The sequence below is a fragment of the Crassostrea angulata genome, chromosome 5, assembly GCF_025612915.1.
Source record: "Crassostrea angulata isolate pt1a10 chromosome 5, ASM2561291v2, whole genome shotgun sequence".
Classification (NCBI taxonomy): domain Eukaryota; kingdom Metazoa; phylum Mollusca; class Bivalvia; order Ostreida; family Ostreidae; genus Magallana; species Magallana angulata.
In genome coordinates this window covers 30,088,051-30,115,220 of record NC_069115.1, presented here as the reverse complement: position 1 = coordinate 30,115,220, position 27,170 = coordinate 30,088,051, and the positions used below count along the sequence as shown (strand labels likewise).

The 27,170-nt window shown below is 31.8% G+C and overlaps 1 protein-coding gene and 1 pseudogene across 13 annotated transcripts in view; one reads left to right on the top strand and one right to left on the bottom strand.

Annotated features, from left to right (window-relative positions):
- The first annotated feature begins 1,647 nt into the window (after nt 1-1,647).
- Nucleotides 1,648-10,317, top strand: LOC128182861 (actin-binding protein WASF3-like; annotated as a pseudogene).
- Nucleotides 10,318-11,511: 1,194 nt separating this feature from the next.
- Nucleotides 11,512-27,170, bottom strand: part of LOC128184239 (neurofilament medium polypeptide-like) — a 36,909-nt gene continuing 21,250 nt past the window's right edge. For 5 of the 13 annotated variants that reach the window (XM_052853638.1, XM_052853641.1, XM_052853635.1 and 2 more), the window contains 18 exons: nt 26,616-26,762; nt 25,685-25,790; nt 24,776-24,976; nt 24,453-24,581; nt 24,036-24,272; nt 22,373-22,420; nt 21,460-21,480; nt 21,206-21,337; nt 19,270-19,439; nt 18,845-18,922; nt 18,412-18,495; nt 16,262-16,409; nt 14,888-15,202; nt 13,825-13,895; nt 13,518-13,622; nt 13,232-13,326; nt 13,015-13,084; nt 11,512-12,591 (listed from right to left, as the gene is read on the bottom strand). In XM_052853638.1, coding sequence (XP_052709598.1) covers nt 12,361-12,591; nt 13,015-13,084; nt 13,232-13,326; nt 13,518-13,622; nt 13,825-13,895; nt 14,888-15,202; nt 16,262-16,409; nt 18,412-18,495; nt 18,845-18,922; nt 19,270-19,439; nt 21,206-21,337; nt 21,460-21,480; nt 22,373-22,420; nt 24,036-24,272; nt 24,453-24,581; nt 24,776-24,976; nt 25,685-25,790; nt 26,616-26,762 — 2,388 coding nt within the window. In that variant the 3' untranslated portion in view covers nt 11,512-12,360. The remainder of the gene's footprint in view (nt 12,592-13,014; nt 13,085-13,231; nt 13,327-13,517; nt 13,623-13,824; nt 13,896-14,887; nt 15,203-16,261; nt 16,410-18,411; nt 18,496-18,844; nt 18,923-19,269; nt 19,440-21,205; nt 21,338-21,459; nt 21,481-22,372; nt 22,421-24,035; nt 24,273-24,452; nt 24,582-24,775; nt 24,977-25,684; nt 25,791-26,615; nt 26,763-27,170) is intronic. The other 8 variants (XM_052853640.1, XM_052853647.1, XM_052853648.1 and 5 more) reach the window with 6 other exon arrangements.

Here is a 27,170-nt window from a genome sequence, read left to right as displayed (position 1 = left end):
TGTTTTGGCTTCTTTTTTATTTTTATCATGCAGTATCTATTGGTGTTTGATCTCAGAAATTGAATCTGGAATTCAACAATGTATCTGCATATCTTCATACATAAGTCAGACAGTCCATAGCAATTCTTCAAAAAGTGGTTAGAAGTTAAAATATGTACATTAACATTGCATTTCTAATTAGACCAGCATAGACATAGAATAAATTTTAGTTAATTATTATACTTTTATTCTTAAATCGTTCATATTAAGTCCAGGGATCCTATGCCCATCATGCTTATGATCAATTTTGCTGAGAATTGACATCACCTTAACGTCATCATTTTTTAAAAAATGCAGTTTCTTATCCAAAGACTTAATTTTCCTTATAACCGTGCTTAACAGTAGTTTTAGACAAAAATTGTAGGAAAAAAACTACTCTCGTGGTGTCCTTAAACGCTGAGATGGTCCCTTGAAAATAATTGGTTAAAATGATATGTGAAAAGCAATTTATACATTACGATTAATTTCTTAGTAAGGTCTTCATACAACTACAACGGTGAGCTAAAATATTAATGTCACTTAATAGAAGGATGTTTAGTACATTGTACCGATAGTAAAGCTACTCGTTGGACCGACATTTTTTATAGGGGTAGATTTCAAGAAGACACTAGGCTGGGGAACCACACAAGATCCACTGCCGCAAACCAAACTCAAAACCATGTCATTCGTGAATTTGGCCTGTCTTATTAAAGTTGAAATGAACATTTTCATTGATGGACATACTACTAGTATGTACACAGTTTATATACATCATATTCCTAGAAGAATATGTGGCTATCCGGATAAAAAAAAAGGTCTTCAAACAAAGTTAAGTTGTGGGTTTCTCAAATTTTATTTCAGCGTTTCTGTTACCTTTGACAATGTGTTTGCCAAAACATGCACACTATAGTACAATTTTCGCCAAGGTCGTATCTTGTAAATTAAATTGGCACTCAATCAATATGATACTCATTACTCCTTTTTTTTCTTTAATTGTTCCTGCATGTCAAGCTCATCTATATAGGAGATGTCTTGCTTGAGGGATTTTCGCTTGTTAGTCAACTGCTGCAGTTCCATGGGGGAGACAAGGATTATGAGAGAGAGAGAGAGAGAGAGAGAGAGAGAGAGAGAGAGAGAGAGAGAGAGAGAGAGAGTACAAGTGAGCTCCTAGATGCTCACCTGAGGCAGACAACTCGCCATAGTTGTAAAGTAGTTCAAAGCTTTTACCACTGCCTTAACACTGATTTCAAATAATCTATCCCCAAAAACATTTTTCATATGTGAGATTTTGTCTCAGATTGTTTTTCATAGCTGTAAAAGTAGTAGTGCTGTCGTAACATAATTGTACTGAATTGAGTTTCCTGGTATGAATAATATGTTTCTTATTACGCTGTTTTCTGTTTGTACATTTACAGTATTGCGTATATTCAAGTTTACATATCTGTGAAATGGTGTAATTTGATTTATACTATAAAAAAGACACAAAGTATATATACTAATCATGAGGTATATACGGGAAAATGTCCAAACACGGGTCATTTTAAGGAAAGATAATGATAAAAAAAACTTCCTCGCATCAACTTTATATTTATATACGCACAACCTTTAAAATAATCGCTTAAGAAGTGATGAACGTACATTCTTCGTGTACACTAAACATACTTTTTTATTTTGAAGTTTTGAGATTTTGGAGGGGGGGAAATCAATGTGAAAATACGGATGACATGTTATACTGTCCTTGTGTACAACCTTTCCATGTACTAGTTGCTATGTGAGTAAACTTACTCATTTTTATTTTATTTAACAGGTTACATTATAGAATCGATAAATCATTTTTAAATAAAAGTTTTTTAAAGCAACATGAGCTGTAAATTTAATATCCAAAATTCTGTAATGTAGAATTGTTATTTTTGCAGCTAGAATATAACAAAAAATAATATTGCTTATTAACTTCTGCTTTCCTTTTCTTTTCTTTTTTTGGGGGGGGGGGGGGGTGGGGTGAAAAAAGCTTTTTTAGAGGCTAAGATTAAAAAAAGGGCACGTGCTTTGTTTACATAACAACTAAATGCAATCCAGTATCTCGCTTATAACTGACGGTAAAATTTTAGAAATACCCTTTTTTTCCCTTTGCATTTTTAAAGGGGCAAGGTCACGATTTTGGTCAAAAATTATTTTCCCGATTTTAATGTTTACAATGCTTCAGTAAGGCATTTTTAATAGGCAACCGAAATTTAAGTGTCATTCGTTGAATTATAAGCGTGTAACAGTGCTTGCAATTCTTTGCTATGTAAACAAAGCTTTTGTTTACATTTAGAACGTTGAAGTGAAAACTCCATTTTTAGACCAAAAATGAATGTGGTAAACGTTAAGATATGTTTATTCATGCTTAGATTGAATCAGAAGATGGAAAAATCAGCTTGAAAAAGAACTTTTACCGATAATGTGAACTAATGTAAAAAAAAAAAAACAGGGCACGAGCCTTGTTTACATGACTAAGAATTGTGAGCCCTGTATCTTGCTTATAACTTCACTACTGAATCTCCAATTTCATTTGGTCAATCGAAATGCATTTCGAAAGCATTGTAAATAATTAAAACAGAAAAATAGAATTTGACCAAAATCATGACCATGCCCCTTTAAAAATTATTTTGTTTGTTTTGTTTTTTGACCTTATATTTTACTATTCAGTCGAGTGCACGATTATACAGCATCGAGGTACACATTAATTTTTGGTAAATATGTTTTTCATTTTCTTTCTATCCTCCACTTTCTTTACATCGAACGCATATTTTAGATGCAAGTTTTATCAACAAGGAAATGCAAACGGAAAACCAGCTAAAATTTAGTGATCCTATATCTCCCTATCATTTTCTTTTATGCGCAGAAATACTTGGTATTCTAATACGAAATAACAAAGATCATAAGGTATTATAATTGAGGGCGAGGAACAAAAAATATCACAATCTCAAACAAGATCAAAATTTGATTGGAATAACAAACATTTTGAGCTATTGGCATAACATTTTCAATTAATTCATATGAAATGATTGATTAAAACTATAAGGCTAAACAGGATGCAATTAGAGGGACCATTGTACAAGTAGATAACTTACTCCAATTGGAAGGTTAAAAACACTATAAATACCAAAGCTTAATCATTTGAAGGGACACGGCCACGATTTTGGTCAAATTCAATTTTACTATTTTTATTATTTACAATACAATAGGAATGTATTTCTATAATGACCAAGTGATCATGAAATGTGAGTGTCAGTCGTAGAGTTATAAGCAAGATACAGCGCTCACAAGTCTTTGTAATGTAAACAAGGCCCGTGCACTGTTTTTTTTTTTTTACATAGGTTCAATATACCATGCAGTAAAACTCTTTTTTAAGCTGATTTGTCCTTCTTATTCATTTTAAGCATGTAAAGAGATTCCATAACGTTTAACACATTCGTTTTTAGGTCTAAAACTGGAATTTTAACTTCAACATTCAACATAAATGTAAACAAAAGCTTTGTTTACTAAGCAAAGAATTGTTAGCTATGTAACTCGCTTGTAACTCAACAAATGATTTTCAAATTTTGGTTGCCTATTAAAAAATGCCTAACAGAGGCATTGTAAACATTAAAATCGGGAAAATAATTTTTGACCAAAATCGTGCTCCTTTAATACTTACATTACCAACCCTTAAAATGGAAAGTATAAAAGACTTTGAAAATATATCGTACATTTTTGTGGAATATGAAAAATCCCAAATTAAAAAAAAACACTTCAAGAGTATGAAAATAGGGATTTAATAATGGTCAATTACACTTGCTATATTACTGTCTTGGATGCAGTTTGGGTTCAACGAATTTCACATTCAAATAGTAATTGTACAAAGTTACTAAGCAGCTCAGAACTAAATATTGATGTAGATAATCTTTGGAAATTTGGAATAGAGTCTATTAAGAATCTAACTGTAAAAATAACTAACGGCTTTTGGATAGATATGTTTCAACGTTGGTCAAAGGTATACATTGCAAAATGTGAAACTGTCTCAGATGTTTATTGTGACCATATTATGGTATGATTCTAGAATAACCGTTGGTGTAAGATCAGTGTTTTCTAAAAGTTTTAATAATTTAGATATTCTATTTGTTAATGATTGCATAGATGAAAAGGGTAATGTACACGCCTTTGATTATGTCAAAAATGTATAGAAGTCTGAGATAACCTATTTAGAATGTACAGGATTAAGAAATGCAATAAAACAATCACTTGTTTATTTTACAAAATAAAAGAGTTGTGAAGCAATCCCTGCCTCTCATTCCTAATACTACATGTATATCTACTGTATACAGAGGAATATTCGCCCCGTTTTATTTTCGCCCCTTTCTCCCTCATTGTCAGTGGGCGAATTAAAGACTGGGCGAATTCCAATGTCTCCTATTGTATCTCTTGACAAGGCGAAACTGTTTGCAAGTGTAGAAAGGCAAAAATTACACGTAAGTAACCCTGTATATAGTATTTATTTTAATGACAAAAATGGCTGTAAAGATTATGTATAAGCAACTGATAAATGATAAACGGTCTGATATTACATTTATAAGAAAATAGGAATAGACAGAAAGGAAATTCTCAAATACTGAATGGAAAAGTATATTTGGCTACATTTTAGAACAGCAAAAATTTAAGCTACAGTGACTTCAGTTTTAAAATATTACATAGAATATTTCCTTAAAACTATCACATTCACCTCCACAAAATAAATATTATTGATATGTAAATTTTGCAAGAGAGACAATAAGACTATCAGTCACCTTTTTTTTTATTATTGAATGTCCGCTTGTTTAAGAACTCCGACATGCTATTGAAGAATGGCTGAATGAAAAACTGGGCAGAAATGTTGGTTTTAATAGAGATTCAATTCTCTTTGGAAAATTTGAAAAAAAGAATATAGATAAGATAGAAAACCGTTACTTAATAATTCTTCTAGTGAAACAATATATCGATACAAGTACATTCTAAAATACAATTCATTTAAGCAGAGAAGCACTAAAAAATATCATCACTGATAGAATTGCAGGTCAAAAATATTTACTGTTGAAATATTGCAGATATTTGGAATTTGAACGCAAGACATTTATACATGTAACATATTACATGAATTGTCTTTCTTTCTTTTTCTCTCTATCTGTCTCTCTTAGTATAAAAATGTCCTTTCACATTTTGGAAACAGTAACATATTTCATGTGATATATATTATGTACATATGTGGCTGTGAAAGCTAGACTAATATAAAAATGAATAAAAATATTTCCTTGTTTACAATTTACAAGGTACATGTATTCATGAATTGAATTTTACTGCGCACAGTATCGTAAAATTAAAATATGACAACACATTAACTAAAGAATGTATGCTCTTCAAAAACTTTCATACATTTTGACTCAAATCTTCTCTTTCTGCTAATAGGATTAGATATTACTCCATATGTCTAGGCCATGGTATTTGATTGTTGTTAAGTATCAAATATCGGTTTGGGTTTGTGTGGCAGAGAATGAAGACGATAAAGTGAATCATAAGAACGAGATCTTAAGATGGATGGATGGTTAACAAATTACAATTTAGAACAACCTTTAAATTTCAGACTTAATTTATGTAGTGATAATATATCATTTAATCAGTAAAGAAAAGAAAACATTTAATTAACTTTAAACATAGTCTTTCTTTTAAATGAGATTGATATTGTCAAAAAATGGCCTCAATGACCTCGGCCATCCAGCATTCCTTCTCACTAAAACAAAGTTAATGGCATATTCATGTGCTGATTACATTTACTTTGATGACTTACACTCTATCCACTGCATATTTGTCAGGGTATGCTTTTTCTCTTTGCAATTGGTAAAACTCGCGAGGTTTTGCCACTCTTTGGTGCATTTCTCATTGCTTCATGACAACTATCAAAAAAAGTTTAAGTTTTCACTATTCTTTTAGTTCTTCGTCTTATTCTATAAACGTTTCCAGATCGAACTTACTTAGTAAGTGACAATGCCGTTCATTCAGCGGTGTTTGGAACCTATCAACGTCAGTCGGGTGAAGGTAGAGAAGGGCATTAAGAATGAGTTAGAATGCGTCACCAATCACACCCTTAGTAACATCATCCTTCAGCTGAGCAGCCTCAGCAAGCACGCGGAGGACATGTTTACCGAAATGTCGATAGAGGTCAAAACGTTCATCGACCGGACCCAACATCTCCAGGGTCGAATCGACCAGCTCCAGGAGAAAGTAACGAGGCTGGATGCAACAGCAGGAACACTTGGTATCTGAGATTTAAAAATCTCTTAACTCATAAAATGCTTTTATGATAAATGATGATTTACCAAACCAATTACAAATTAAATTCACACGAATCCAATATATCTAGCACAGCACAAAAATAAATTGGTAAGAAATCGCCTTTCCTCTCAAAAAATATCATTGTCTTCTATGAGGTCATTATGAAGGGTCTTTTTTTTAAAGAATGGGATGAGCGGTAATCACTTTTCCTCTCACTCATAAAAAGCATGCATGATTTGGTTAATATTCTTGCAGTATCCATTCACGAATTACATTTAAAGAAGCCGTTCAAAAGTTCCACTATTTACGACCAGCAAGTTGTGTCTAGATCTACAATACCTAGATGTACACTGAAGTCCTACAGTCAGTGTAACCCAACCCCAGCTCTCAACAAACTCAGCAAATACAGGTAAACACGGGTCTTCTATGTCAGAAGTAATCAAATTTCTTTGAAGCATTAAAAACATACTACTATTTTTATAATCATCTCTTTAAGTTTTCACGATTTTCTAATTTACGAACTCATTAGTAAGCATGGCATTTGAAGCAGTCCTAGACAATTTCTAATATTTTGAAATAAATAGCGATTTCTGGGCTGCCCGAAATAAACATAGAACATAAATCATACATATATTTGTTTTGCAGGGATGATGGAAGAGACAGTTTAAAATTCTACACAGATCCAGGTTACTTCTTTGAGTTGTGGTTCCTTGACATTCAAAAGGATATGGAAAACAAAAAGATCGAATTAGAATTAAAGTCAAGGAAGAAAAAGGTAAGTTCAAAACTTTAATTTTTCGACAAGAAATTGGAAAGATAATTTAAAAATCCAGGTTTTGAGGTTAATGAAAGTGATGAAAATGGACTAAACAGATAGAAAAATTAAAGCTTTCAATCAGAATTAACCCTTTTTTATACATGTGTGAAAATGCGTAAAAAATGATGTCTTTTGATACGTTCCAAAAACACATTTCTTTAATATGGAAAGATGCAAAAAAGCTTATCAATTGAATTTTGTTTTTAAATTGTCTTCAACTTTGTTTTTAAAAAACCTTAAATTGTATTCCCTTTTTCTGTTCCTTTTTTTTTTTTTTTTAACAAATTTTTAAAGTTTGTCGGCATAAGTCATTTACATTGGGAAATCTTAGATCCTTTTTCTTCCGTAACAGAAACCCAAGCCAACTAATCAAGGAAAAAAGCCACGTATAGTGAAAACCAAAGCAGAAAGGTATAAGGGAAAGGAACATGGTGTAGAGTTTATACATTACGCGAATCCCACTGAGATTCAAGCTGCGGCAATCAACAAACAGCTAAGTTTAAGAGTGAACCAAAGAAAACAAGAAAATGTTCCTTATGACCAGGAAGACACAAGATTGCCTCAGTGTACTCAGGATGTATCAAACCATACCAGCAGTGGGAATAATAAACATGAATATAAAATCGAAAATAGTGATCATCAAAAAACGTCTATGCATCACAGCCTAATATGGCGGAGAAATACTCTTCTGGGAGTATAAATACTTCAAAGTCTCGTATGCCACCACCAAACCGAAACCCAGACATAGTCATTGAGTCACATTACAGCCTTATCGGGAACGATCTCCCACCTCCTCCCCCGCCACCTCTCTCTCCGGAGGACGATTATCCAAGGCGGTATCCATCTAAAAAGATGTTTGCCCGGGTGTCCACCATTCTTCAATCGTTACCTGAAACACAAGAGGACGACTTCCCGCTCCCACCTTTTCCCTCTACTATCAGCTCCGAACCAATTCGAACCATACCATCAGCCCCCAAAGCACCTCCACCACCAACCATTAATACAAAAATGGTTACAACAAATGCATCTGATAATAAGAATTCTTCCGTTCAGACAAGCTCAGCTCTTTTGATGTCCCTAAAACGAAAATCCACTCGGAGGCAGTCAGGTTTGGTTGGCGGTGGTAGCAATTTTTTAGAACAAATTCGAGGGGGCATTCGTAAGTTTTTTTTGGTTTTTTTTTTTGTTTTTTTTACCAAAAAAAAACTAAGCGTTGTCTCTAATACTTGTTTCTTGATAAACCAATCTATACGAATAAGATTTCACATATTTCATATAATAAAATAAATTATCAGTTTCAGTACATAGGACCGTCTTATTTTTGTAAACGGAATTGTTTATGAGATCCTATTCTTTTTTTACGTATTTCAATAATTTTTTGACACAATTTATAAAATATAAATTATGAAATAATATAAGAGTTCGTAGGTTATTTTCTTTCTTTTTTGGACATTTACACGTCGTTCATAATTTTATTATCTTTTCTTTTAAAATTCTGAATACATATACTTTATTTACTGACCGAATATCCTCTACGAGCACGAACTCCATTTCATCTTTAGATAGCCTCGAAAGAAGAGAAAAAAATCATTTTTTTTAAATTTTGTTAAAATATTCATTACTTTAATTTTTTAGTAATAGCCGATTACTGAATTTTTAACTGGATACAATATATAGTTCCGACAGAGTAGCCGGTTAGAGATTGTCTTTCCTACTTTATTCCAAAGTTAGTAATGTAAAATATATTTTAACATGCAGATCTGCGTCACTTGGATGGTAAGACAAATCTTTACAACAGTTTGCAGATATAATTATCAGCTTTTATCAAAGGTTAATTTTCAAGCCTGAATTTTCTGGATAATTGCCTGTAATCTAGAAAATATATTTAAGGCTTTTACATAATTTAATAATTAATTAAAATTTTGAACTATATTATTTCCTAAGCAAATATGCACAAGATCATTATCTTTTTCTTCAAAATAAAGTTGAAAAAAACTCTATGAAAACAATTTGCTCGTCTAAAATCCCCCCAAAACTTCTTAGAATTTTGTTATCGTTTACAAAATTTATAACTCAGTTGTTTAACTTGCATTTCGTGGGACCTTAATCACGTGAGGTTAAAAGCAGGTGTCTAAATCATTTGCTTTTGAAAATTTAGAACTACTTGTTGGGTTACATGGTCCTAATTCGATCTGTAGTTTTAATTCAAACTTTTTTTCCAGAATACCAGGTAAGTTCAATTTGCATATAATGTAATAAATACGTTGTTTTTTTTTCAATTTGTATGTACCTATTATTATGATGTTACAAAAGAAATTACGAAAAGTTATTTTAAATCAACGAATAATATATATAGTGATACAAAACTGTTTTTTCTATCTGTAACCCTTTTGTAATGTTTTAATGTGTTACTATTCAAAAGGTTTGAAAACTAACTGACAGGGTATCGATATAACTAAATAAGAAAATAACAATTACCGAATGTCAATTCATTTTAAAGAAAATTGTAAATAAATGGCATATTTCATATAATATTGTTTCATGTTGTTAAATATTGAATACAAACAATAACTCTGTAACAAATTCACAGATATAATGAAACGTAAGGTCAATGAAAATGGGAAAGGAATCTTCAAGAAGTCGACACCAGATGGAAACTTTGACGTCCATTCCATCATGAACAGAGCATTTGAAATGCGTCGTAAAGTGATCGAAGGAAGCGAGGAAGAAGACAACTCATCAGACAATGAATGGATTGATTAGCAATTACTGAAGTCTTGTGGACAAACAATATAAATACCATTACAGCCAAACGCTTGGGAGATTTTTCTTTCACTTAATTACGAAACAGTGGTTTAACATACCTCTATGTACTAGCTAGTATATTTATACTGACAAATTCTATGTTGTTTTGTTATCATGGAAAATTTTCATATCTACATGTAGTAGAAATGAAAATTTAGCCTAATATGTTTATCCCTCTTAAGGTTTAAAATATCTGCTGCATATTATTTTGATTATGTGCGTAAAACTTTAATCATATAATACATACATGTACAATTTTTTTATCAAAAACTAATTGTTTATGTTAATTTCATCATTGCATAATTATCATTTCCAATTTTAAGCTTAGATTATTCTTAAAATAAAACTTGGTGTTCCAGACTGTTGGTTTTTCTTTTATTTTTCAGATTGTTTGATACAGGTGGAAATTTGTATAAAATAAACAATATTTGGGCAAAACTTGTAAATTGTGACTCAAATAAAAAATTCTATCATTCAAGTTTTTTCCACACAAAAAAAAAAAAAACAAGTCGGGGGAAAATGCTTTTTTTTTTAGAAACTTCATGTCACAAAATTGCATTTTATTTCGCTGGTGGAGTGAATCAGACAATATAATAGAGCACTCATCTTCAGTCTTAAAACTGTATTATCAAAATATATACAGACTCCAGATATAATAGTTTTATGAATTATGCAAAAAGAATACCCTTGAGCAACAACTTAAAGAGCAACAGATTCTTTGAATAGTGAGAAGATTTAAGAAAACAGGATCCATACAATGGCTGTGTAGATGAACTTTACTCATTGACTTGACGATGTCATTGAAAAAAGGAACGTCATTTTTGAGCATTTGAATTAGTTATGTTTTCATAAACAGTGCCCAATTTGTCAAAAGCTTCTGAATTGTAGAGTGAACATTCACATTATATACATCTGTGAAAACACATTTGATAGTTTAATAAATAAATTTAATCAAAAGTTACTTAAAGATAAAAATGGTATCATATATTATGAGACACTCTGTATTTCTGTATAACTCTTTTCAATTTTTTATTCATATTTCAAAATTACACACTAGTAGTTACGTAAAACATGATATTGTCTCCGAGTATAATAGCGATAATTTGACTACAATTATGAGTCAAATTACTGAACATCTCATCTTTTGTGTATTTCAAAATCATTTTCGTTTGATTTTGCTATTGCGATAAATGTTTGAATTTGTAATTGGTTCAAATTTGATAAATTTCATATTTAAGAAGAAACGTTTATTAACAATCTATGAAATGTATGTACTTGTCAATCAAGGAAAGAAGACACAGGTATAGTTTACAGTATATAATGAATTTTTAAAAATCTTCTTCATAAGCAAGACAAGATGAATTAAAAAAAAATGAATCGAATTAAAATTCATTATACGACGTGATCGAATGAAGTAATAGACCAACCAGAGAAGATAACTCTCGGTAAACAACGCTTCATTCCTCTTCTTTCATCTTTTCAGAGTTTGTTCGACAATTGGTTTATAATACCATTATACATTTGTAGAAGAATAACAAAATGCAGTAAATATTTTGATGTAGAAACCAAACCTGGTTTCTCTTTTATTGGTTACTAGTATGTCTTAGTTCAGTTATAACATACATTAATCTAAATAAAAAATATATATATTTTGCTGGTGGCTTATATAAAGAGTCAGAAATTGCTTTTTCTATAGATACACTTTACCTTTATTATTCAGTATCTTGTTTGACAATAGTGCAATCAACATGATTGGCTTAAGGTCATTAACTTTTCTGAAGGACTAGAGTAGACAGCTAAAAAAATTTCATCATTAAATTTGTTTTCCACAAAATAAAATCTTACATTTTAAAGGAACACCTTGTAAGTCGTTTTTATGTTGATAACTTTAAGTATATTTCTAGAAATTGAACCCACATATGTACGAAACTTCTTTATGCAAATATATGCATAACCCTTTCCAAAAGCGTATTTCATAGGGATGAATTGAATTTTACTAGTTGTTTGTTTGTTCAGATTGTCGATAATGTCATAGTAATTGTGAATATAAGACTTATGTTATTGTTTTTGCTTCAGATCTGATCGAAATATTTGCCTGAAATAAAACCATGCCAAAAAAATTGTATTTTTCGGTAGTTTTTTATATCAATATGAATACTCTAAATCAAACGTGCTTACATATTCTATACACCAATATTTTAACCTACACTTGAAAATAAGTCTAATTAATATATTTGTAAACTGAAATATCAATCACAGTGTCGTCTCCTCCGGGTAAAACTTGTCAATTCTCGTTCAGCACTTTTCATAAAAATTATAAAAGTGTACATGAAAAGCTAGCACCAAACATCTGGAGCACAATACAAAGAAAATAAAATTTAAAAATTTAGTCAGCACTATTTGTCTCGTACATCGTTGAGCGGATTATCCACGACAGACTGGTGGATCATAATGAACAAAGGGACGTAGGTCAGAAAGTCTAGCAAATCCAAGGATTTCAGGTGTCCGAGTTTCTCCCGAACTTCTCTCTCGTGTTTCTCGCTTATTCCTCCCGCCCGGAGCTCAATACACAACTGTTCAAGTGATATCCTGTTGGTTTCGTTATCCACATTGCACTCCCAAAGTCTCTGTGAAAAAATAGCAATTATAAGATATAAAACCGAACGAACAATATTCTGAATCAAGACACGAAAAAGGTTAGTGTTATCTATCAAGGATTTTTTGCAAAAAAAAAATTAATAAAAACGCACTAAATTTTGCTGCAATGATATCACAATTCCAAATTTTGCCCACATTATAATTGTCAAATTTTGAAGTGAACTGAGAACCTGAATATTGACTTATGTACGTTTTATAAATGAATGTAGAGCATTTTTAGTAATTATTTTAAATTTATCATTTTGCGTCTTTTCGTCTCTATTGAATAAACAAGATATTACTTATTTTTTAACATAATCCTCATTTTAGCTTTGAGCTAAATTTGACACGTGATACATTAACACTTAACAGATAACATTTATTAGGTGTAACATGTTTTGATAAATTCTTACTTTGCACATGAATGTTTTCATTTCCAAAGTTCGAAAGTCCATTGTGTCAATGAGAAGTTTCATCCAATCACTGTAAAAAAGTACATTTATTATATAATGGATTGTGAGACCTTTATAAAATTGAGGTTTCATGAACTCCAAAACTGTGGTAGTTTATTTAGTTATTTACAGATGTGTGTTGTATAAGGTATTTTTGAAATTTTTTAAAAACACTTACTCCACAGCAGAAATTCTGTGTGACAGGGCAGCTAACACAGAGAAAAGTTTAAAGTCAGCACCTTTTGATATGTTGTAACCGGATACCTCCAAAATCTACAGAGAAAAAGAAACACACACTAATCTATATGTATGCTCCATTTTGTATAGTTTTTTTCTTTCATTTGTTGAAGAGTTCCGTTTTCTTTTATCTGTTGAGGCGAGGTGGGGTGTAATTTTTTATTTGGTTGAGAGAGATTCAATAAAACATGTGATTGGTTCAGAAATCAACAGGAGTGCACACCCACCCTGTATAAATACTCCTCCTCCTGCATCGTCAGACGGTTGTTGACTCCTCTTAGAGCTATCATAGCTTCTATGCCATTCAACCAGCCTTTACATTCATCATCCACCTAAAGTTCAAAATCAGACAAAAGTTTAATACCATGATGGTCGTTTTGAGGGCAACATACCATCTAAAAAATTTGTAATTATATTTTCAACAGTAAATTTTGGATAACTCCGATTTCTTTTAAATGACACGATTAATACAAAATAATACAAAATAATTGGTCTTTGCTAGTCGATCTAAGAATAAAATGTTTGATATCTCACCACTTCGAAAGTTCTTTTGTACATTTCCAACATCCCTCTGTTAAAAATACAATATTTTGCCAAGAATCCATCTGAAAAATAATCAAGTATTTGAATTCACTGCTAAAAATTAAGAACATTTTCATAAAAGCTTGAGTGTACAGTAATTACTAAACTGTTATATCTGTTAATTGTATTATACATTGTCCCTCTTAAAAATTATAGAATGCTTAAAACCTTCAAAAATTGAACAGGAAGGTACATGTATATACTGTATACAGGGTTATTTTTTGCCCCTTGTTATTTTCGCTCTTCTACACTTGCAAACGGTTTCGCCCAGTGTTGAATTCGCCCAGTTGCAATTGTGTTTACAGATATATTATTTGTAACATAGAATTCGCCCAGTCTTAAATTCGCCCTCTGACAACGAGAGCAAAAGGGGCGAAAATAAAACGGGGCGAATATTTCCCTGTATACAGTATTACTTTTTAGATTCTGTATGCTTTTAAGGTCAAGATCTAGTAGATGAAAGGTGCCTACAGGTTTATGAAATTCAAGATATAAACTCTTTTAATGATGCTTCATAACAATATCTTTGTTTAATAGGGTGTACCGGGGCTTGAATTTTTGGTAAACGCAATGAAAATTCATATTTCAAACAATCATTTTCTATGAAATATGAAAGATAAAAGTAACAAATATCAGAGTTTTGTCCATTTTTGACTAATGAAATATATCTAGAATGCCTACAGTCTCTCCAACAACGGCATTATACAAGCTCTTGACCTCCTCTTTAAATGATGTCAAATAGAATATAGGTACCGGCATTACTTTTCCCGTGATTAAATATAGAATGTCAAAATATTGTTTTATTTTCTACATAATTCCTTTAAAGCCGTAAAATACGGGGGAAAAATCATCAAATCAATTATGACGTCATAATTGTTCTAGCGCCAAAAAGACAGTCTGGAATCATTTACTAGATCTTGACCTTAATTTTCATTTAAAAATATAAAAAAAAAATTGCAAATTTTACAAATGAAAAAATCTTAATGACATTTTTTTCAAAGGAGAGACCACTTACAATCATCAAAACTAGGTACGCCATCAATATATTCCACTTCCGTGCTCATGTTACCCTGCCTTGATTTCATTTTCTCCAACAGCTCCATCTGTTTTTGCCTTCTCTTTTCTAGTAGCTCCTGTCTGCGCAGTTCATCCTCATACGAGGTGTCACGCTTGAAGGATTTCCTCTTGTTGATCAGCCGCTGTTGCAGTTTTATGGGGGAGGCGAGAGATCTGTTGTTCTTGACTGGGGAGGTGGGCTTAGAGGTGAGAAGACTAGGGTCAGGCAGTGGGGGCTCCTCGATGTTAACTGTTGGCAGAGCAGTTGCAATAGCTGTAAAAAAAAAAATTAACATTCAAACCCACTGCTTTAAAAGTACTTTGAAATTCAGACCTCTGCTGAAGTTTCTTAGCATTTCTTTATTTTTGTTTTCCAAGTAAGCAATATGCGAATTTTTTTCTTCTTCCTTCAATATTTCTAATAAAGATCTAGATCAAATGGGGAAAAGAATTTTCTGCCCTGAAACAAACAGGAGAGATCGCTGTAAAGAAGTTAACTATAAAGCTACTGCTTCAATGTTACATATACATGTACTTCAATAATGAGTCCTCCAAAGAATTTTAAAAACTTTAAACTTATTTCCCAATTCATCTATTTAGGAAAAATAATTCTCTGACAGGCCAGAACACTCGTATTAGTAGTAGAAAATTACATCCACTGCCTGGCTGTCACAGAGCACTTTCAATAGCAGTCAAGAGGGTCAAAACCACTCTGTTTTAACATTTTAAATGCACTTTAAAATTCAGTCCACAGAAGAAATCTTTTCAAGTATATTGGCTTTAATTTCCCAACTAGACAATATAGGATAAGCACTTGTAATAGCTGTAAAAGGGAGCACAATCGCAGCTTCATTTACTACGAAATTTAGTCCTCTGAAGAAATATTTTTAAAGTATCAATTTATCTATCCCGACTAGACCACAAATGAAAACAAATTTTCTGACCTGAAGCAGAGCATTTGTAATTGCTATAAAGAACAAACTATTGCTCTTTCAAAATCGGAATTCAGTCCCCTGCAATAATCTTTATACATTTGTTAGCGTAAACTTTACATCCTAACTAGATCATTTCAGAAAAGAATTTTGAAATATAGTCTATCAAAAAAATTGCTTGTCATTTTCATCTTTTCAAGCTATTTCATATTTTTAACCTTACATAAAAGCGCTCTTACAGAATATCCCGATCATTTCCATTCAACATAAAAAATACTATTATTATTTTGTTTGATTTCAATTATCACACGAGATTGATATTTGAAAAGTTTCATATTTGCCCCCACACAAAAGAACCTTTACCTGTCAATACAAAGAATTATGAACCTCTATACACTTACCTGTAGATATATCTGTTGCAGGTTTCTCTGGTTCTGGGGTTGGTGGAGTCGGGGGCCTAGGAGGGGGTGAGGGGGGCTTGGGTGCCCGTTTTTTCTCTAGGTTGCGATTGGCTTGTCTCTTTTTGGCTAGAGCGTCGGATGCACTTACCTACAAAATTATGTGCATCTCGAATTGCGGTAACACTTCTCAATATGCAAATATTTAGTGTGGGTTTTTTTTAAATTAATTTGAGTGGTTTTTTTTTATTTCTAAAATAAAACAATGTCACAACATTCGTGCGTCAACGTCCACCTCAGTTTCCTGTTCTTAAAACTTTCCACAAGGTCCGTTACGATTCCTAAACATATATCTGCTAAATATGATGAATGAAAGTTTGTATAATATTTATTGCCAAAACCCATTAGTGTCAAAGGCAGTATGTACTTCTATATACCGTCTAAAAAGCTTTGTCAAATATTTTTTCATCGATAATGTTCTCAAGTACTGAATACTCAATCAAGTTCTCCAACTACATTCAGCATTCTCAGTGTTCAAAATTCGAATAATCATTCTTAGCAAATAAAAATGATAAATTGATCCCATACAGACCATATACATAACTTTAAAAGTTGTACAAATTGACATATTGTATTTAACTAGCATAAACTGCAGTAAATGTACATTTTACGGAACACATTTAATTAAGATAACTTACCTTAATTTTATTGCAATGAATTAGGAATCAAAAATTGGCATTCACTTTGTGGGGGTATATTATAAAACGAAAACAAAATCCTAATATTGTAGAATATTTTCAAGCAAGGATTTCCCAAATCCACTTGTCGTTTGAAACTCTAACAAGCATCTAAATTAATCTGTCACAAATGTTCAACTATCAATAAGATTAAATCCCAAAACGTTCTACATCAGGAACCACATTAAATTCAATGATTAAGAAAAATAACCCTAAGGAAAGAACCAATATTGAGGGTCATTTGAAAAATTCATTTACTGTGCGTTAGTTCAGATTTTTTATTTACCCAATTTTCAGTTGCTGAACAAATACAGGGGGAAGATAATAGATTCATAATGTCCGATTGAATTTAATTGAAAAAGCGAAAAAAAATCAAGTCATTCATTATGATCTTCATGACGCTTGAATTCTTTGAAGTCGACTGCGATATTTGAGATTTAGATATACAACAATTGAAGTTTTTCAAAACCTGTCTTGTTCGATATTGTCCGCTAAAATCTGTTTGACGCTTTCGTTGAATTAAAGGAATTTACTGGAGAAGAATTGTAAACAAACATGGGGATTAAAATTAATCCGTGACCTCATACCAGTCATTGTGTACAAGATGACAGCAATTCTGTAAGTGTGTCAGTTGACCCAAGTGGTTTGAATGTACTAATATACAAAAACAAATGAAAACCTATATCACGGAGAGCTGTGACTGTGAAAAAAATAAGAATTGGTCCAATAATAGGTCATTCGTCTACAGTTTTAAAATGGCATATTTCAATTCTCTTTAGATCATTATTTAAAGAATGGATTGATTGCAATGTATAAAGAATCGAAATCATAGATTGATATATGTGTATATATATATATATATATATATATATATATATATATATATATATATATATATATATATATATATATGAGCAAAAGACAGAAGTTTATTTGTAGAGATCAGAAACAAAACACAACCTACTGAGTTTGAAGAATAAAGAATATCATTAAGTGTGTGATATTTAGAGAAAAGATTATTGTGAATGCCGTGCCTTTGAATCAAATATTAAACTTATGTTATTCCATGCAACTTTACATTTGATAGTCATTTTTCATACTCATTGCACTTTTTTCTACATACTTTAAAATGTGTGTGTGTGTGTTTGTTTTGTGTTTTACCAGCACCGTGATTGCATTTTAGACAGTGCTTTTGAGGACCACTGATGGAATCTAAGCTTCAAACAAAAATCTTATGTTCGTGTCTTTCTTTTGTGATTTTGCCATAACTGTGCTTTTTTCTGACAGTGCTTTTGAGGTAAACTGATGAAGTCCAAGCCTCAAACCAAGACCGGGTGCTTATTGTGTTTTCCAACACCTAGATTGAGATTCACTTCTTGTGGCAGTGGATTTCAGTTCAGACACCAGGTGCCTTACCTGGAAATCAGGAAGAGGAGGGGCTAGGGTAAAATTCCTCAGCTCTTTCAGAGTCTGGGAAATCTGCCCTTCAGGTTCATTTTCCTGGAACCATCATACATACATAAAGTCAGTAAATGGGCAGAAATAATACATTAAATTTCTGCCAAAGTGAAACATCCCATCAACAACTTTGTTTATTTTGCAAAAAAATATGGTGTGAGGAAACTGTCACAAAATAACAACAGAGGTGCATTCAGTTAGAAAACATATCCTTGTTATATTTTGGGGGAACGGGGCAAGGTCATCAACAAATATGAGGCATCTAAAACATCACACAGTGCTGAAAATCTTAAGTAAAACATATTGAGCTTGCACTTTGGTTACATTGAAGCATGCTATGTTTCCACATCAGAATTGATCCGTCATCACACAACACAAAATACCAAGCTACCTGATCATCTGGCTCATTGGGTTTCTGTTGTTGTAAAACCGATTTCGACAAAGACCGAGGAAGATTTATATCATCCTTCTTGCAGCACATAGAAATAACAGGGGTTTTGAATGACATTTTGTAGCATTATACATACCATACAAGTTAATATTGGAAGAGAGAAAGAGAAAGTGAATTGCTTGTTCCTCGTTAGTTATTTCTTGAAAAAACAACCTTACAATTGGCAAACACTTTCACTAGTCAAATGAAGAAGTTTTGAAATTTCAGTTGAATTTTTTTATCTCTTGAAACAACACAGTATATTAGATAGATAATACAAACACATGTTAAAAATACATATATAAGCAATTTATTCATTATAAGTACTCATGTGTAAAAGTAAAAGGGATTGACAAAAGTTAACGCCTGGACGATTCTCTACCTACCCTGGTCTTTTTGACAGGTTCCCTTCTATGATTATCTTGGCCAGCAATCAGAGACAGGGGTCCTGTTTTTGTATCCCCTATCATGGGGATGGCCACTGGAGGTTCTTCCTTCTCTCCATCTTCCTCTTTTCCTCCACGTCCTCCTCCTTTTTCATCTCCATCTTCTTCATCTAAAAAAGCAAAATATGAGGGATGCATGAACTTGTGTGTTGGTTATGGAAAAACTAGAATTGAAGATTAGAAACTGCATAAAAGAGAAGATGTACATGTTCGGTAGACAAGGGGTAGATATTTTAATTCATACGTAGAATGTTACTTCTTTAAATATAAAAAAGGCTTACATAGTAGTCTTACAGGTTGTGCAACTCACGTTTCAATGTAAATTTTAGAAATCTTAAAGCATTGCCTAGATTTTGAGAAACGTTGAACATGTAACAATGTTATATCCCCTTTGTTTTTAACTAAGCACAGATTGATAAATCAAGATGTAAAAATGATGTGGTTGTGCTTGTGTGTTGTTATAAAGATGGCCAAAGATGATGTATTTTCAAATCAACATTCATATCAAAATTTAAAGTGAAATGAACACTATTATATTGATGCTTCCTTATGAAAACATTTTACAATTGGAGGTTCTATTTAATATATGCAATGGCAAATCTGTTCCATTTTAACAAAAGGTAAAACCACACACTCAATAACAAAGGAATCAAGAAATCAATACATGCATGCACGTAGCAAGGAACTTGAAACTAAAATTGGATGGGGATCCTATTTTCATTGGCATAATCCTATAGTTCTACAGAAAGTAACACACATTTAAGAGATGCAGTGAGTAAACATGCTATCGGAGTGGATAGGCCAGATATCAAAAACCTCTAAGTATATATAGATACATAAATCTAAATTTAAAAACCCTTTTATTTTTTAAAATCAAATTAAGCTATAGATTTATTTGAAATTTTATTAACAAAACAAAATTGAAGGACAGTACCAGTCGTTGATTTTGAAAATATCAGCCTTGGGTACAAATACCTTTTCATTGACTTTTCAAACAAAATATGAAAGCAAACAAAGGATCCAAAATATCTTTTCAGAAAACCTGCACAAGAACAAATGAATGTTCTAATATTGTATGCAATGAGCCTAAAACAAACCAGAATCACTTGTGTATTATTGTTTTTTCAACACATTCACGTGTGAGAATGAAAGCAATTTTCAAAAAAAAAAAATTTTAATATAGCAGTGTCCTGTAAAAGAAATCCACACACAACACCATCAAATGATTTGGTGGCAAATACATATATGCATGTGTTCAAAATGTACACTGAGAGCATGCAACAATGGGTGGACATTTTGGATTTGCAGGTGCAAAGCTGCTGCATGCAAACCGTGGGCAGTTACCTCCCCCTAGATCCATCTGGGTGATTCCGGGCAGCCGCGGAGTGTTTGGGATAGAGGAGGTGGGGGTGGGCCCCCTCATGTCAGATTTCTTTTTTACTGAATTCAGTAATAGAGCATTGAGAGGCAGCATCAGAAGGAAAGAAGAATTTGGAGCATATTCATTCTCAAAAGAGTTTAAAGATGGCAGAAATCAATTACACTTATTTAAATATATACAAAGAAAAATGTTTGCCTCATATTAACTTTTTATATTTAAATTTTTATGTTCATATGGGAATAAAATTCATTAAATTCATTTTATGTGCACATACACTTTTTTTCCTACAGGACTCTTAACCTAAATCTCAATTCTTATATAATTGAGAGTCTTTCACTTATATCGCTCTAAAAGAAGTACAAAAGTAGTAAATCTTAATTTTAAAAATATAACAAGAAATTTAAAATAATTTGAGTGAATTGAAATTCAATACAAAAAATTACTGCATAAATGATTCATTAACAACTAAAAGTTCTACATAGAGCATATAGATACCTGATTCTCCCTTGCCGTTTTTGAGTTTGCGACTGCTGACCTTGGAGCCTACTTTCGTTTTAGATTTGCTGCCTTTTTTATCTGTCTGCATCACTGACTTGACCTTTGACACGGTCAGCTTGTTACTAGAGGCTGAAACAAAATCATTAAAATAATTAATGTTTTAGAAACGTTTACTTTTTTCCTATTAATATATGGTCTTGTTAATAGGATTGAATAAAAAACCATCTTAATATTTGTATGTATGTAATTACCTTTCTTGACTTTTTTTGATTCTGCAAAGAAAAAAAAATTAAATATTAGATCTAATTCAGAAAAAAAATTTAATCAAGGTTTCTTTGTTAAGCTCATACTATACATAATTAGTATAGAAAAAAGTTTTATGATGCAAATCTTTTTAGAATAAACAAACACCGAGAGCTCATTCAAAATTTTAAAATTAACACGAATTTCCATTTCTTTTCTAAATTTTGTTACGGAAAGAAAATGAAGATAACTTTCTTTTAAAATTAATTTAAGACTGTAATAACTTCCATCTGAAAGAAAAAAAAAATGTGCTAACAAGGGGAGCAACTCTGAAAACAATACATAAAGAAAGCAATACACATGTTATTAACATACAAGATACTGTAGAAGCAGAAATATTCGTTGAGGATTTAATTTCGTTATTTTCGTTGGCAATATAAATCAACGAAATTAAATCCATGACGAATTTTTAACCCTGGTATTAATGAATACAAAAAGATTACGATATGACGAAATTAAATGCCAACGAAATCTTGTTTGGTTTAAAAACAACGAAATTTTGACCCAACGAAATTATATGTTTCTACAGTACATGAACAAAACAATTATTAGGTACTGTATTACAACATTTATTACTATTCAACAAAGATATAGCCATGTACTGTTATATCTGTTAATTCATAATTAGTGTTAATCACACTATCACATATTACAAGGATTTCCATGCATATATTAAAATTATGTCATGTTCAGACAGTTGTTAATCTGTATATTACCGACATTAATTAATATTAAATAGTTACAATCTGTTGTAAATTGGGTAAGAAGACTATAATATATTGGTCAGCATATATAATGTTACTGTACAGTACATATTATATTATTTTATATATGAATACACATACAGACAGGTAGACTTACTCCTATCAGAGAGCTGAATGTCATCAGACACACCTCCTATAATTGCCTCTGATAAAAACAGAAAACATATTGACACTTTTTTTTTTCAATGTCACTATGAAATTTTATCTTTGATAAAAAGAATACTTAGTTTCTTGTCTTCAAGCTAAAAGACAATTTTAATACATCCACAATATATTCCTTTATAATCTAGTTTCTAGTAATTTTTAAAACATTAGATCAATTTGTAGATCCTGCAGGATAACAGTGTACTGTTAACAGTAATAGGAGAGAAGGAATGAGCATGATCAAAAATATATTGCTGGACCGGGAATCGAACCCTAAACCCCTGCAAATCTAGTCAGGAGCTCTACCACTTGAAAGAGCTACCATTGCCGAAATCCATATATATGATATATATAAAGACCAAACTAATACAGTACAAAGAGTTATCTTTCTTTTCAAATGATGGATGAATAGAGCTGTAAATGCTTTTCAAGCAATTTGAGCCTTTATTTTTCAGAATTTTATTTCAATCCAAAAATATGTTACATGTGTTACAATAATTCTGCAAGTAACTTTAAACAACTCTATGGTAAAAATTTTAGAAAAAAAATTGCAGCTCATATTTTTTTGCTAACGGGATGGGAGAAATGATGAAGGACCAGACTGGGATTTGAACCTGGGCACCCTGAATCTACAGACAGGTGCACTATCAACTGAGCTATCTGGTGCTGGTATTTGAACTGGTCTGACCATCACATTCCTTCCCCCCTTAAATGATCTTCATCCTCGAAGATTACCCCAGGCTCTTCCCCTGGCAGTAGTTTACCTGTAAGTTCCAGGGGTTCATCACCGCACCAAATGTAACGGGATGGGAGAAATAATGACGGGACCAGACTGGGATTTGAACCCGGGCCCCCTGAATCTCTAGTGAGCTGCTCTACCAACTGAGCTATCTGATGCCGGTATTCACACTGATCGATCTGATCGTCACACTTTCAAATTTATGGTAATTGATTACAAAAGAAAATTACTGGTACACAAGAAGCATATGGCTGAAAAATATTAATTATTAATGAAATGAAAATTGCGGCTTATGGCTTGGCTCATCAAAGAATATGAAGATGAATATATGTATACCCTTTGTAACAAATCTAGTTTCATTATATATATAGCAAATATGACATCATGCACATACATTACAATATTTTGTAAAGTGACATCAGATGTGAAGTGCAGTGAGTGAATTAGTTCATTAACCCTAAGTGATTTAATTGGAGCTTATAAGAGCACGCAAATGATATTTTAGACAATGACAACAAATAATCATGTAGCATCTGATTTAGTAACTAAATAGCCCGTGACTGCAAATAAAATTTATAACACTTTAATAATAACATATATCATAATGCATTTATATTCAGTGATCTATATGTTTGCTGTGACATTATTTGTTATATGTACACTTGCTGGCTTGCATGGGACAGAACATACACATACATGCATGTGATTATGGCCATGCGCATTTATTATATTCAAAATCACAACAATGGATGCTTGACATTGTGACCGAGTTAGTTCCAATATGACCTGTGACAACAAAATTACACTGCACATGTAGATGGTGAATTTGAACAGTGGTGACACAGATATATCGTGCTGGACACAACATATAAACTACCTCTGTCTAATTCTGACTCAGAATCTTGGAGGGGGTCAGGTAAAACCAGTTTTTCAACTGGTTCATTTTCAACTCCTTTGGGTTCAACTGGTTCATTATCTAGGGATTCTACTTCAACAAGCGATTTATCAGAAGCCGTTTCAGTACGCGATTGCACTGGCTCTGGAACTTCTGGTTCTGATAGACCTGGTTGAGGTGTTGGTAATTTTGGTTCCTCGAACACTGCATCATTTTCTTCTTTTCATTTATTGGATAAAATATGGTTTTAGGTTCACATAAGAATATATTTGAATTCTTACCTCAAAATAGTAAATAAGAGTAGTCAAAAATAATGAAAAGAATAAGAACTTAAGAGTCAACAGGGAGTAAATTAGATAAATATGAAAAAACAAATTAGAACATGGACTATACACCTACCTTCATCTTCAGCATCCTTGTTTGTTGTTTCCATGGCAACAGGTGGAAGTGAACCAGAACTATGGTGGGAAGAAGATTTTTCAGAGCCATCTTTGTCACCTGATGAACTAGATCCTTTCTTGCTATTTTCTGATAAATTGAAGAAAGTTATTATATTACATATTACATGCAATATCATGTATAAATGAGAGAGAGAGAGAGAGAGAGAGTTAATTGTAACATGAAAGCATAAAAACTAGACTGCAAATATATTCTTAAAATACCTAAAAAAAAATGTAAAAAGTGAAAAATAAATAAAAGATTCCTTGATATAAATATTTTACCGGATTCGGATCCTTTTAGTTCCAGATCATCTTCTGCCTGCTTTAGACGAGAATCCGACTCGGAGCCATCCAGTCTGGATGAATCCGGGTCACTCTCCGGTTTCTCTGCCCCCCAGGACTCCTTGGGTATTGAGATGAGATCTTTGTTGGGTACTGTTTTCTTAGGGAAGAGAGCAGGGGTCTTAAACCTGACTTTGAGTCCTGAAAATATTAAGAAACATCTGGTATTACCTGTATGAAACCTCTAATGAAGAATTATATATAATACCGTATTGTTAAAATTTCTCTCTTAACAGACTTTAATGATCAATAAATGGTTTTTAACTTTAAATGGCTGGTTAAATATTACATGTATTAATTTTAAGCTTTATTTGGAATTAATACCCAACAAAGGCATTTTTAATTGTTAAACACTTAGGAAAGTAAATAATTGACAGCTAAATGCCAAATTCATGCAACCACATATTTTTTTTAAACGCAAGAAATAAAATTTAGTTATACCTCCTTTTTTTAATTAATAATTCTTTGTAAACATTATGTCTCTCATCAGACAAACGCAAAATTAGGTTTCAATTTGACGTTCTTTTAATAGTATATACCAGGTATAGGTTAAAAATTAAAAAAAAACATTCAATCATGCAAATTTTCTCCCTTCATCATAACCCACTGCCAGTCATCCTGAATTTATGCATGGTATTTATATTAGCAATATTCCTGATTTAGCAAAAACTGCTTGTTGCCCAAACATTGCTAATTAATTCAAAAGCTTTAAATGCTTTAAATTACATGCATATTTATTGATTAAAAAAGAGTTTGTTTGAGTTGGTTCATGGTCAGTGAACTTATTGGAGATTGTCTATTGGTTTCTGAAGACATTAAAATGTCAATGTGACTCTCTATGTGCCTTACTTTTGTCGGACACGGGTGAGTGAGGCGATGAGGAGTCCTTCCTCTGTTTCCGTAGCTCTAACATCTCCGCATTTCTTCGCCTCAAAGCTTCCCTCTTCTTTAGTGTCTAAAAATTACACAAAATGTACCCATAAACTACCGCGGTATATGACAGTTTTTTGTAAACAATTAAGTGCATGTTTTATAAACTGATCTGAGATAAAAATAATAATTATGTCTGTTATAGCGTTTCAAGCCCTCAATTTATTTTCAGTGGAAATGAATCATTTATTTTCACTGGGTTCTGATTAAATTATCTATGTATTATTAACGAGTTAACTTTCTGACTTTCAATGATCAAAATTTCAAATCAAATGAAAGATGATTAGTATAATATTGGTAATTGTCAGATTTGATGGCTGAATTCTTAAAGCTTTTTTCTATTAAAAAAATTTAAAAATAAAATACAGAATATATCATGTCTACATACAAAATATGTTATAATAATCAGCTGCTAAAATAAATCTAAATTTTTTTTTGATCAAGTAGGAAAGCTTTGAAAGAATCTCTTACAATATAAAAAAAAAGAACATTCATGCAATGTCAATTTATTTTTTTTCAATCGCAACTTAAATATCGGTATATATAAATTGCATGCATGCATATGGTTCTGAAAGCATGCAAAAAGATTCTTATTTGCAAATAAAGCCTTTATAAAAATCTGCAAAAAAAATTAATAAAAAGAAAAATATGTGAAAGTTAATCTATCTATAACATTATAAATGTATGAAATGAAAAAAGTGAAAAATATTCTCAAAACCATTCCAAAAGTGCCAAAAATGAAAAAAAAAAAATGAAAATAAAAACAGACAAAAAATCCACATGGTATGGTGTGGTAAAGAATTGTAGATCATGCTAAAAGTTGTGAATTAATTGTTTGGTGCCCTCATACCATCAGTCTCCGAGCAAAAGCATGCTCGGGACTATGATGTTTCGACTGATTCTGGAGTTTCATACTCAACATGTGCTGCTCGAATCGTTCACAAATATGGCGTTCATCTTGCGACAGAAAGTCACGATTTTTCTGAGAAGCTGCATGCTACATTGAAGAATACAAATATCGGTACTCGATTAAGGAAATAAAGATTTTTTTCTTTACCAAAAGAGATCGAGTTAAGAAGAGGAATACATTACTTACCTTATGAAAAAATTAGAATTTACATCTATTAGTTACTTTAATATTATTTGTTAATAAAAGAGACTCACACATGAATTACATGCAATTAAAATAGAATTAATCAAAGAACTGATAGTACTCCTAGCTACCAAAGGTTTTTGTTACTTTGAACTCACAGCAAAATCATTATTCTATATTACACAAACAAGAAAGTATTACCAGGAAAATAAATTTCTCAGTTATTAAAGCCCTTCTAAGAAAGCCCTTCACCAATTATTTTAAGGACAGATTGGAATATAAAAAACATGTTACGTTTTTTCCCCATGGTTA